General features: G+C 49.8%; 1 protein-coding gene across 1 annotated transcript in view; it reads left to right on the top strand.

Moving 5' to 3' along the window:
* The window catches only part of Rangap1 (Ran GTPase activating protein 1), a 28,056-nt gene extending 20,759 nt beyond the window's left edge, over positions 1-7,297 (top strand). The window contains exons 8-16 of the mRNA XM_051160058.1: positions 771-884; positions 1,139-1,238; positions 1,337-1,421; positions 2,487-2,676; positions 3,706-3,825; positions 5,014-5,116; positions 6,019-6,107; positions 6,181-6,302; positions 6,452-7,297. Coding sequence (XP_051016015.1) covers positions 771-884; positions 1,139-1,238; positions 1,337-1,421; positions 2,487-2,676; positions 3,706-3,825; positions 5,014-5,116; positions 6,019-6,107; positions 6,181-6,302; positions 6,452-6,527 — 999 coding nt within the window. The 3' untranslated portion in view covers positions 6,528-7,297. The remainder of the gene's footprint in view (positions 1-770; positions 885-1,138; positions 1,239-1,336; positions 1,422-2,486; positions 2,677-3,705; positions 3,826-5,013; positions 5,117-6,018; positions 6,108-6,180; positions 6,303-6,451) is intronic.
* The last annotated feature ends 5,982 nt before the right edge of the window (positions 7,298-13,279 follow it).

The following is a 13,279-nucleotide window of genomic DNA, read 5'->3' as shown; positions in this document are numbered from 1 at the left end:
CTGGGTCCTCGGTAGCTGGTGCTGGTTCTGTTCCAGCTGCAAAGGAAGACGCTGCTGTGGCCCAGTCTGCCTCCTTGTTGGTGCACTCAGCGCCTACATACTGAGCCCTTTGTGCACGCCCAGTGTGCCAGGGGCGTGGGTTAGTTGAACAGGGTTCCTGCTTCAGGGAGATACTGTACAAGGAGGGACGGAGACTGCTGACCAGTTTGAACAGGCTGAACACACTGGCCCCTCAGAGCTCTGCCCTCGGGGTGGGAGGGCCCGTGGAAGGTTGAGTTATAAATGTCACAGATGCAAGTGTTAGCATCAAATGGCCGGTTGGATCGACCTTCAACTTGAGGCTGGCTTCTGTGGTAGCTTGTTTTGTCTGGCTAAGGATAAAACACTGGTCAACTCTGACAAACAATGATTGACAAGAGTGTGAGAGTCTACAGGTGAATGTGGGAGCCTTTCTAAGTTGGTCCTTATTTGAAATGATTGAATTCAAGGGGTGCTGGAGGGAATAATGAAGGGGAAAAAAGGGCTTGAGACGCTGTAGTATTGCCAGCTGAGTCTACCTGGCAGTACCAGGGAGCCAGGGAGGGCTTTAAGACCTGATGGAGTGGGATTAGATCCATGCTTCAGGGAGAAGTCTGTAACATGAGTGCTATGGCTGAGGATTCTCCAGGGCCTCCAGGGCAGTGATGAAAAGAGCTCATGAGATGGAGAGGTGGTCAGGCCAGTGTGTAAAAATGACAGCATCACCTTAGACCCCTGCGTCCTTCTCTCAGACGCTGAAGACCTTGCGGCAAGTGGAGGTGATCAATTTTGGAGACTGCCTGGTGCGCTCTAAGGGCGCCGTTGCCATCTCAGATGCCGTCCGTGGAGGCCTGCCCAAGCTGAAGGTGCTAGCATTGTTTCCCGTGCCCTCGTCCTCTCAGTCGAGGCTGCCCATGCCTGTAGTGGTAGAGTATGACTGCATAAGGGGTCTGGTGCGAAGGAGGGTGGGCCTGGGCCGGGCTGGGCCTCAGCCTGGGTTTGCATTGGGTTCATGGCACTGTTTCTGTTTTTCTTCACCCTCCTATGGGAAAGCTGAGGAGAGCCCAGGTTGGCCCCTGGTCCAGGTTTGGCATGCCTCTCTATGCTTTTCTTACTGTAGGAGCTGAACCTGTCCTTCTGTGAAATCAAGAGAGATGCTGCCCTGGTTGTTGCTGAGGCTGTGGCCGACAAAGCTGAGCTGGAGAAGCTGGACCTCAATGGTAGGCCGTGGGGGTCAGCTGTGGGGTCAGCCTCAGTTCCGCCCTGGCCGGCGGCCCCAGCACTCTTCTCCCTGACCTTAGTTTCCTTCCTGGATTAGGCAATGCCCTAGGAGAAGAGGGCTGTGAACAGCTTCAGGAGGTGCTGGACAGCTTCAACATGGCCAAGGTGCTGGCATCCCTCAGGTAGGGAACTCTGGGAAGGTGGCTTCAGAGGCGAGGGGTCACGATTGGTTCGCTTATTTCCACTTGGTTTATCTCCTGCTACCTGCCAGCCTGGCAGCTGGCACCTTATGCTAGTTGTTGGAGTAAAGAAGGGAGTACTTTTGTGTCTTTGCCCCAGCATGTGGGGGCAGCTCCTGAAGGGCTGCTGTTTTTTGTTTTTTTGGGTTTTTTTGAGGCAGGGTTTTAGTATATGACCCTAGCTGGCCTGGAACTGAGAGAGATGCCCCTGCCTCTGCCTTCCAAATACCTGTCTACAGGTGTGTGCCATTATTCCTCGCAGGTCTTTGGAAGAAGTAGCAGGTGGAAATCAGTGTGGGAGGTGCAGGCATCTGACAGGGATGTGTCAGTTCACAATGTCTGACAGGAATGGAAGAGGTGGAGGCAAGAGGGAGATGCCGAGGTGGGCAACAGTGGGAAGGTTTTTTGTTTTTTTTTTCTTTTTTTGGTTTTTTGAGACAGTGTCTCTCTGTGTATCCTTGGCTGTCCTAGACTCGCTTTGTAGACCAGGCTGGCCTCGAACTCACAGTGATCCGCCTGCCTCTGCCTCCCAAGTGCTGGGATTAAAGGCGTGCACCACCACGCCCGGCTTGGGAAGGTATTTTTGCAGCACCATCCTCTTGCCAAGTCATCCCTAGGGAGGCTTCTTCACATGCTGTCCCCAGGACTGGGCCAGTGCTTCAGGGGAGCTGGAGTGACATCGCTCTTCCACACTCTTAGCCTTCTGTGCTCACATGAGATGGAGATGGCACTGCCCCTGGCATCCCAGGCGGGGCAGCTCCTGACAGGCTCCTTTATCTGCTTCCATGTGAGACCTGAGGCTCCTTTGGTACAGAGACCAGTTCTGATTCTTCTGTGTCTACAGCGTGGGCAGCATCCATAGGGAATGAATGACAAATGACAGGCCCTCTGCTGACCCTTGAGTGCCATCCTGTGAGCAGCGCTCCTTGGCCTGCCTGCATCCATAGGTTCACTCAGTTAAGCCTGAGTCAACACAGGCAGCTGGCCTTTACTGGTTTCTCTCTGCAGTGATGATGAGGGAGAGGATGATGATGAGGAAGATGAGGAAGAAGGAGAAGAGGATGACGAGGAGGAAGAGGATGATGAAGAGGAGGAAGATGAGGAGGAAGAAGATGAGGAAGAGGACGAACCACAGCCACGAGGGCCAGGAGAGGAGTCAGCTACACCCTCACGGAAGATTCTGGACCCGCACAGTGGGGTGAGTTTGTTGTCATTTGTGGGATCAGAGTCCTGGTCCCCTGAAAGCCTGATGGTACTATCGCTAGCAGCTGTTGGAGTCCAATAGCTACACAGGCCACATGGTTCTCAGAAAATCATTTGAGGAAAGACCTTTTTTGTGTTTGAAAGTAAATGTAGGGGCTGGAGAGATGGCTCAGTGGTTTAGAGCACTGTCTGCTCTTCCAGAGTTCCTGAGTTCAATTCCCAGCAACCACATGGTGGCTCACAACCATCTATATTAAAATCTGATGCCTCCTTCTGCCATGTAGGTGTACATGCAGATAAGATCAGTCATATACATAAAATAAGTCTTTTTTTTTTTAAAGTAAGTGTACACATAGTTTATTCCATGTAGAAATAAATTATAACACAAAGTGGTTTTAAATACATTTTTGCAAAACTTAAGCATAGCTTAACTTGATTCATACCTGTAACTCCAGCTTAGAAGAATGATGCAGGATTGCCAAAAAGTTGAGGCCACCTTGGGCTGGCAGTTAACTCCTGTCACCGAAAAACAAAATCTTTTCTCCTCTCCCTAGTGGGTGTTCTTAGAGGCTCCTAGGGGTGGTCTAGAGCTGTGACTGGGGTTGACATAGGCCTGCTGCCACTGGCAGCTTCCAGAGTCTAGGTAGAGCTGTCAGCCTGCCCACACTCCTACAGACAGAGCAGGGAGCCACTGACTGACAAAGTGCCTCTCGGGGTTAGGTTTTCCTGGGCACTTGGTATTTGCTAGCAGCAAGCACTGACCCAGGCAGCTGTCTTGTCTGCATGGCAAAGCTCCACTCGGAGCACTAAGGCAATATCCTGCCCTTAGCCCAAAGGCTTCAGGAACATCTGAGGTTAGCACACATAGGATCCATACATTGGGGGCCTGTGACCGAGTGAGCAAGTTCTGGACCTAGACTCTAGAACTGCTGGGGTAGGATGCTACTGAAGCAGGAATGGCACAGCCAGGTGCAGGGATCTAGGGTGTGGAATCTACAGACCCCCTGTGTCACCTGTTTCTCAGGAGCCAGCTCCCGTGCTGTCCTCCCCGCCTCCCACAGACCTCTCCACCTTCCTGTCATTCCCCTCCCCAGAGAAGCTGCTGCGTCTCGGTCCCAAGGTCTCCGTGCTGATAGCCCAGCAGGTAAGACTCTGCCAGCCTCCACCCCTAATTTTAAGGTAGATTTGTTAGTGAGCTGTGTTGTATTAGTCATGAGGGTCCCTCCTATGTTAGAGAGTTAGAGAATTTGGATGTTTTCTGGCCTCACACTTGTGCATGGCCATAGTGCCGTGTCCGTGGGCCTCTGCCTGTCTAGCTGCTTCTAGAATTCATCCCCTTTGTGGGGCACCTGTGCGGTACAGACACCAACTAGTCTCATGTGACACCGTTCAGAGAGGAGCAGCCCTTAACACTGTATTGCATGCAGCATGGCTTGTTACCCTGGCAACCTGAAATGGAGGTCATGTGCATTCTCTTAGTGGTAAAAGCACATTTTGCCAGGCGTGCCTTTAAGTTCAGCCTTGGGAGGCAAAGGCAGATGGACGTGAGTTTGAAGCCAACCTGGCCTACAGCTGGGGGTACATAGTGAGACCCTGTCTCAATAAATTTTTTTTTAAAAAGTAGGTCAGAGAACAACTTGCAGAAGTTGGGTCTCTCCTAAGGATCGGCTCAGGCCATGAGGCTTGGTGCGAGGGTCCCACACCTGCTGAGTTGTCTTGGAGCTGTGCTCTTGTTTTGTATGAGAAAATTAGACATCAGTTGACAGCAGCCAAAATATTTATCTGTCATGTTATTTTCATGATAAATGAGATTACATAGCACAAACATTTTTATTTCATGTTATTCTGCATTTTCGTGGCTCAGTAGAGTTCTCAAGAGCTTTAGTGAATAAATCTAACACTTGAGCTAGCATTGGCTGTGCTGGACCCACTTTGTAGACGAGGCTGGCCTCCAACTTACAGAGATCCACCTGCCTCTGCCTCCTGAGTGCTGGGCGTGTGCCACCATGCCTGGCTCAGAAATTAGCTTTTTTCTCTTTGTTAATAAAAGAGAAGCCAGCCTTTCTGTATGCAAATATTGGCTCCCTCTAGCTGATTTCCAGTGTTGGATTAAGATGCTGGCCTTAGAGATGATGGTATTTAACCATTTACTCACTTGCTGGACCTTTTGTGGGCCAGGCTTTCAACAGATTCTGGGGAATAATCTGGAAAACTTCAGGGCTTCTCCTTGCCGCTGTGTCCCCCCCTCTTCTGCCCCCCCCCCTATTGCCAGGGCCTTTTGCAGCTTTTCCACAAAAATCAGAGCCTCGGTGCTATTATCTCTCATCCTCAGACTGACACCTCTGACCCTGAGAAGGTTGTCTCAGCCTTCCTGAAGGTGGCATCTGTGTTCAGGGACGAAGCCTCAGTGAAGACAGCAGTGCTGGATGCCGTCGGTAATGTGAGCTGGGTGGGACTGGCAGGCCTGGATGCTTTTCTCAGTTCTGCATCTGGGGAGGCCCCAAAGCTTAGAACTTGGGCCAAGGAGGGTCAGGGCCCTGCCTATCTTAAAAGGCCAGATAGTCAAAATCTTCACAGCCCCATGAGATGTCTTGTCAGAAGCCCCTTTGTTCCCCTGTGGAAGACTGCACCATGAAAACAGAACACCTGCTCTCGCCTTCATAAAATTTCCTGACACCGGGCCAAGTGGAATGTACTTGTAATCCCAGTACTCAGGAGGCAGAGGCAGGTAGATCACTGAATTTGAGGCCAGCCTGGTCTACAGAGTCCAGAACAGCCAGGGGGCTACACAGAGTAACCATCTCAAAAGAATTTTTTTTTTAAATTTTTCTGGAATCTTTGCTACGTCTCCAAGCCCCACATGTCCCCATGTCATTCTGTTTCTGTCCAACCCTGTCACATCTATTAGAGCCTCTGGGTGTATCAGATGTGGCCAAGCAGAAAGGCAAGAGGAAGACCCAGGGAAGGGCTAGCTAGAGACAAGGGGCAGAGACACACGCCTCACTCTAGGCTGCGCTGGGCTGGGGACTGTTCCGATGCTAGAGACCTAAATTCTCTTGCACAGCCCCATTAAGTCTCCTTTCTCACCTAACACTCAAACCTCCCCTAGTGGTTTCCACCAAGTTGGCCCCTTGTACAAGGTGGACAGACTGGGTCACTGCACCCATTTCATACGAGGCCAGGTGGAGGCGGCAGTCCACCTGGTCAAGCAAGGCCTTCATTGGTTCCAGCACTCCTCCCCTAGCCCCAGTCAGCTGTGCCTGCAATCCACCCCAGGACTACCTCCTACAGGGCAGGAGTAGGGGGCTCTGGCTACCTTTGATTTCTGCCCTTGTAGATGCTCTCATGAAGAAGGCCTTCAGCTCCTCCTCTTTCAACTCCAACACCTTCCTCACCAGGCTGCTCATCCACATGGGTCTGCTCAAGGTAAGCCTGCCCTTGTCACCCCCACCTTGAGCTCCCACAGATGGCCTTGGAGCTCATCTGCTTTTATTTGCAGAGTGAAGACAAGATCAAGGCTATCCCCAGCCTGCACGGCCCTCTGATGGTGCTGAACCACATAGTACAGCAGGATTATTTCCCCAAGGCCCTTGCACCCCTCCTGTTGGCATTTGTGACAAAGTGAGTATGGCCTTACTGCTCTGTCTTTGCTTATTGACTGGGTCAGGGCACAGAGTCCCAACAGTCCTGGCCCAGCCCCCATGCAGAGGCCAGGGTTACTAACAGACCCTGGGGTGTCAGTGCCACTCACGGAGCTGTCTTCCCCACAGGCCCAACGGTGCCCTGGAATCCTGCTCCTTTGCTCGCCACAGTCTGCTGCAGACGCTATACAATGTCCAGATTTAAAGCCATCTGCTTCTTGTCCCTCAACCCTGCACCAGTGACTGGGGGACTTGGATGGACTGAGCTCAGCCAACGTCTCCAATGGATAGGACTTTGACTAGAGGCAGGGGAGGGTCTTTGTCTCGTGTGTCGTATTGGTCCCTTGATACTGTGTTGGTGTGGTGTGTGTAAGTGTGTACTTCCTGTCCAGATTGCAGGCACTTATCTCCCTGCTGGACTAAGCCAGGTCCCCTATGAGGTACTGATGCCCAGAGGAAAGGGCTGGAAGCTGCTTTGTTATTAAACTTAGGCGAACTTAGCCATAGGCTCTGTTGCCTGCCCTGCCTTCTTGTCCCACCAAAGCCTAGGGCATTACTGTCTGTGTGCTGTGTCCTGCTGTCTCCACTCTGCCTAAGGAACAGAGACTCAGAGATGAGCTGTCATCAGAGAGTGAAACTCTGGCCTCAACCTTGTGGCCCAGAGGAGCAGCCAGGGGCAACCTCAGGTAGTCCTGGGGCGGGAACTGACTGGGGTGCCCTGGCTCTTGTACCCAGTGTAAGCTCCTTGGCTGGCCCAGACCTGCCCTTCTTCCTGGGGAGGGAAGGGCAGGTCCCCTAATGCCTCAACTACAGTTGGCGCTGTTCTGAGACAAGAGAGTATGGTGGGGACTCAGCTGGGTAGGAGATGCCTGTGACTTCCCATAGTGACTGTGTGGCCACTTCCTGCTTTCCTTGGTGTTGTGTGTCTGGGCTGTGCCTGGGAGCTTCACAAATAAATGTCACCTGTGGTAGCTGCAGAGACCCAGAAGCTTCTTGCGTCAAATTGGGGACATCTCAAGCTGGGTGTGGTACTGTATGCCTTTAATCCCAACACTCAGGGAGGCAGAGGTAGGTAGCCTACAAAGTAGTCCAGGCCAGCCAGGGCTACACAGAGAAACCTGTCTGCGGGGGGCCGGGGAGTGGGGTCGTCTCAGGACTCAGTGGCTCGGAGTTAAGACAACTTGCTGGAAGAGCATGAGCATCTGGGTTCAGATGTCCACAAAGCTGGGAGGGACCACGTCCACACTCACGATGCAGCACAAGGAAGCCTTAGTGTTCCTTCTCACGTGGAGGGGCAGCCTGTGTCTGCGCCTGGGCCCTTCACGCTTCCCTTATTCTGCATGGTGTGGGGTAGGGGTCTCCCTGTGGAGCCATGATGCTCACAGTTCCGGTTCTACCAGCCTGCCTTTGAGAGGCTCTCAGTCTGGCCTTGAGACTTCAATGGCGCAGTGTGTGGATAGTGTGCAGTGTACTGAGGATTCTAGAAAACAGTCTTGAAGTTCAGGTGGGAAGCCAGCAGGGTGGCATCACCAGTGGTGACACGAGGCTGATTCTCCTGTGTACTGTGTATGCAGCCTATACCTCAGACAACAGCTCATCTTAGCTCCGAGCAGGCCGTGAGCACCTGTGTGTGCCCTGTGCAGTGCTCAGCTGCAGCCGTGCTTCTAGGGAATGCATGCTGCTCTGGCATATCCCAACGCCCGGACGGCGCCTCCCAGCCAGCTACAACTTCCTTCTTTCCTTCCTTTTTTGGTTTTTCGAGACAGGGTTTCTCTATGTAGCCTTGGCTGTCCTGGACTCGCTTTGTAGACCAGGCTGGCCTTGAACTCACAGTGATCCGCCTGCCTCTGCCTCCCTGAATGCTGGGATTAAAGGCGTGCGCCATCACCTCCCAGCTAATTTTAGGCATATTTAAACACAACTTGGTGAAAACTTTCCTGGTGATAAATAATTCAGTGTGAACAATAAAGCTTGCATAAATCTTGAAGAACAACATAGTCTAAATAAATAAAGACCAGACTATATGGAAACACTTTGTGAAGTGCCTGGGGCCCTTCCATAAAGATCAGTTCTAGAGATTGACTGAGGAAGAGCTCATAAGGATCTGTGGGGAGGATCCTGAGTGCTTTTAGCCTCACAGGTAAGTGCAAAGGTCACCAGGCTGTTAACAACTTCAGCTCCCTGTCTTCTGCATCCTTCCATTTGAAAGACCCACCCAAGTATGATTTTTACCTTCCAGCTGCCCCTAGTGCCAATCTGAATACCAAGCTTGTGCCTCCTACAGCTCAAAACTAAAAACTAAAGAGATGGCCCGGTGGTTAAGAATATACACTGCGTGCTGGAGAGATGGCTCGGTGGTTAAGAGTGCCGCCTACTCTTCCAGAGGTCCTGAGTTCAATTCCCAGCAACCACATGATGGCTCATGACCATCTATGATGAGATATGGTGCCCCTCTTCTGGTATTCAGGTATACATGCATATAGAACACTCATATACATAAAAATAAATAAACAAATGTGTTTTGTTTTTTTTTTTTAAAATACATACACTGCAAGGGAGACATCTCAGCAGGTAAAGTTGCTTGCTACGAAACCCGGCAACCTGAGTTCAGTCTCTGAAACTCAGTTAAAGGAGAGAGTTGACAACTTCAGGTTCTCCTCTGACCCGTGTATACACACAAAAAATAATAAATTATGATCTTTAAAAGAAAAGATTATATATTGCAACCCTGTCTCGAAAAAAAAAAAAAAATATATATATATATATATATATACACGCACACACGCACGCACATACACACACTGCAGCTGGGCTGCTGGTGGTGCACACCTTTAATCCCAGGCACAGGCAGGCAGATTATCTGAGTTTGAGGTCTACAAAGCAAGTCCAGGACAGCCAGGGCTACACAGAGAAACTCTTGTCTCAAAACACTACCATTATGTTTTCACACACACAGCTCTTGCAGGGCAGAATCACCAGATTGAGCACCTACATGGGAGCTCACAATAGCCAGTAGCTCCAGTTCAAGAGAATTCATCACACTCTTCTGCTCTCCTTGGGTTCCTGGATGCATACAGTCCATACGTACTCGGGCGTACAGGAAATATTCTTAAAATGTGATTATCTCAATGGATGCCCACAAGGCATTTGACAATTCAGCAGCCTTTCATGATAAAAACCACAAGCTAGAAAAAGAGTGAAATTGCCTCACTGCTGTAAAAGCCATAGAAGGCCCATACCTCTGCCTTTGAGATCAAGAGTTGAAGAGTAAAGCCGGATGGTGGCAGCACATGTCTTCACGTCCTGTGGAGTGAGAGGTGGGCAGAGTTCAAGGACAGCCAAGGCTACACAGAGAAACCCTTTCTTGGGGGAAAAAAGTTTAAGACCAGCTTCAGCAACAAAGTGAGATTCCATCTAAAAAAAAAAATAATAAAAGGGATGGGATGGCACCAACTGTTTGAATCCGAGCACCCAATTAATTTTCAAAAACTTTTTTAAACCATTAAAAGGATTTGTAGGGTTGCCCGTGGTCAGCAGCTTTACTTCTGTACTATACTCTGTAGAGATGAAGGCAAAGACACAAATGAATTAGAACTATTCTCATTATAGAACCATGGGGTAGGCAGGCAGATCCATGTGAGTTCAAGGCCAGCCTGGTTTACAAAATGAGTCTAGGGGGCTGGAGAGATGGCTCAGAGGTTAAGAGCACTGTCTGTTCTTCCAGAGGTCCTGAGTTCAATTCCCAGCAACCACATGGTGGCTCACAACCATCTGTAATGAGTCTGGTGCCTCCTTCTGGCCTGCAGGAGTACATGCAGACAGAACACTTTATACATAAATAAATAAAATTTTAACAAGTCTAGGATAGTCAAGGCTACACAGAGAAACCCTTTCTCAAAAAACTGAAAGGTTAAAAAAAAAAAGATAGATGGAATAGACCTGCCGTGGTGGCGCATGCCTTTAATCCCAACACATGGGAGGCTGAGGCAGGTGGATCGAGGTGAGTTTGAGGCCAACCTGGTCTACAAAGTGAGTCCAGGACAGCCAAGGCTACACAGAAGGAAAAAAATAAAAAGATAATCCCAGAAATTGGGGGTAGAAAGAAGATGCTCTTTAGGGTCATCCTTGGCTACAGTTTTGTTGTGGTTTTGGTTTTAGTTTGATTTTGTTGGGGTTTTGGGGGGGAGTTGGTTTGGGGGTTTGTTGGTTGGGTGAGGTTTTTTGTTTTGTTTTGTTTTAGACAAAGTTTCTCTGTTTAACAAAGCTCTGGCTGTCCTGGACTCACTTTTTAGACGAGGCTGGCCTCAAACTCAGAGATCCACCTGCCTCTGCCTCCCAAGTGCTGGAATTAAAGGTGTGTGTCACCACGCACAGCCCAGCTACAGTGCATTTAAGGCTATTCTGGGCTATGTGAGACATCCTCAAAATACAACCAGCCAGGGCCAGTGAGAGGGCTCAGTGGTGAAAGGATTTACTACAGAACGGGAAAGCCTGGGTTGCATCCTAGAGTCTACACAGCAGAGAAGTGGCTCCTGCAACCTGTCTTCACTCTCACCGTAGCATTTACATTCGCAAATAAATGTAATTTTAAAACTACAGCTAGGGCTGGGCATAGTGGCGCACGCCTTTAATCTCAGCACTCGGGAGGCAGAGGCAGGTGGATCACTGTGAGTTCGAGGCCAGCCTGGTCTACAAAGCGAGTCCAGGATGGCCAAGGCTACACAGAGAAACCCTGTCTCGAAAAACCAAAAATAAAAAATAAAACTACAGCTAGGCTGCTCTTCTAGCAGTTGGTTCCTTTTAAGTGGCTCATAACCACCTGAGATTCAATGCAGCACCCTCTAGCAGCCTTGTGCATTGCATGTATGTGGCACACAGACACATGCAAGCAGGCAAACACCCATAAACAAAAGGAAATACTAAAAATACAACTATGCTGGTCTACAAGTTAAGCCAAGGACAGTCAAGACTACACAGAGAAACCCCATCTCAATAAAACAAAAAACAAAACTCTACGAAGCCGGGCAGTGATAGTTATGCACCTTTAATCCCAGCACTAGGGAGTCAATGGCAGGTGGATCTCTGAGTTCGAGGCCAGCCTCGTCTACAGAGCGAGTCCTATAACATCCCGGTTTGCCCTTGCTATGTCTTGGGAAAACAACAAAACCACAGCTATCTGTAAATTGGCCAAACTTGGTTGTGATGGCACACACCTGTTATCCCAGCACTTTGGAAGCTGGAGCCAGGAGACAAAGACAAACAAAAATGAAAACTACAACATCAGAAACATGGGTCTGAAAGATCCTAGGGTACATGGTACTTGCTGTGATCCAGATGTACTGTCGACGCAGGGTATTTTTTGTGTTTGGTTTTTGTTTTTGACAACACCACACTTAGTTGTTCTTGAACTCAGATACCCTCCTGCCCTTCCTGGGATTAAAAGCTTGCACCACCTTTGCCTTCGTGTTCTGAAATTCACACATGCCCCACAGGGTATGATTTGAATGCACCTTTTATTTTCAAAACAGGGTTTCAGTTATCCCAGGATGATCTCTAACTTGCTGTATAGCTACGGCTGGCTTTGAATTCCCATCTCCACTGCTAACTACATTTTAACAGGAAAAGGCAAGCTGGGTATGGTAGCACTCGCCTTTAATCCCAGCACTAGGAGACAGGCAGGCAGATCTCTGAGAGTTTGAGGACAGCCTGGTCTACAAGAGAAACCCTGTCCAAAAAAATAAAAAAGCAGAAGAGCAGCAAAAATACCTAAGGCAGGGCTAGCAGGTGGGTCATGGCTTGAGAGGGCTGGCTGCTCCTGCTGAGGACCTGGATTCAGTTCCCAACAAAACACAGGGAGGTTGGCAAATATCTGTAATTGCACTTTCCAGGGCTCTGCTGCCCTCTGCTGGCCTCCATGAGTAGCAGGCATGCTACAGTGCACTACACACATGTAGGCTAAGTATGTACGTGTAAGTTTTAAAAAAATTTTTTTTCGTGATAGCGTCTCTCTGTGTAGCTTTGGCTGACCTAGATTTACTTTGTAGACGAGGCTGGCCTCAAACTGGCATTGATCCACTTGCCTCTGCCTCCAGAGTGCTGGGATGAAAGGTGTGCTTTATTTTTTATTTATTTATTTTTTGGTTTTTCGAGACAGGGTTTCTCTGTGTAGCCTTGACTGTCCTGGACTCACTTTGTAGACCAGGCTGGCCTCGAACTCAAAGCAATCCGCCTGCCTCTGCCTCCCGGGTGCTGGGATTAAAGGCATGCGCCACCACGCCTGGCTCTATTTTTTTTTTTTTTTAAGGTTTATAGAATACCAAATAAGGGCGGTGGTGCACACCTTTAATCCCAGCACCCGGGAGGCAGAAGCGGTTGCATCTCTGAGAGTTCGAGGCCAACTTGGTTTACGGAGTTCCAGGACATCAATGGCTGTCTTGGGGGAAAAAAAAAAAAACAAGAAGAAAAAAATACGGAGGAATACCATATAAGTCTTAAAACGCGTATGACTCAAGGCGTCGATTTGGAGAGACTTCAATAATCTGATGATAAAGTGGAAAAAAGGTTGCAAGATACTGTGTGTAGCCTCAGTGTTGAGTGCATAAGCTCGAACAGAGATGAAGGAGTTAAGGGTTCCGGGTTCCTACCTTAATCCTGCAGCTGTCAGCTGCTGAAGAGCAGTAGTTCTTCCTAGGGTCCCACAGAGTCTGCAGGAGCCCAGTGATGCTGACCCACCCGCAGGCTCCTCCAGACACTCCTCCCCACTGCCACCCCCTCTCCCTCCCCTGTGCACCCTATGCTCAGGGACTCAGGCCTAGGCCATGTTGTTGAGCCCGTACTGGACAGGCAGCCTGTCTGTAACTCCAGCCGCTGCTCCCACCCCTGCCCACAGCCCGGGGAAGCCCCAGCCCGGCTGCGCTGCCGACAATGTCCCCATTCAGCTGCGCCCTGGCTGCCAAG

This window comes from Acomys russatus, chromosome 17 (genome assembly GCF_903995435.1).
Source record: "Acomys russatus chromosome 17, mAcoRus1.1, whole genome shotgun sequence".
Lineage (NCBI taxonomy): Eukaryota > Metazoa > Chordata > Mammalia > Rodentia > Muridae > Acomys > Acomys russatus.
This window is presented reverse-complemented; position numbering and strand designations above follow the sequence as displayed.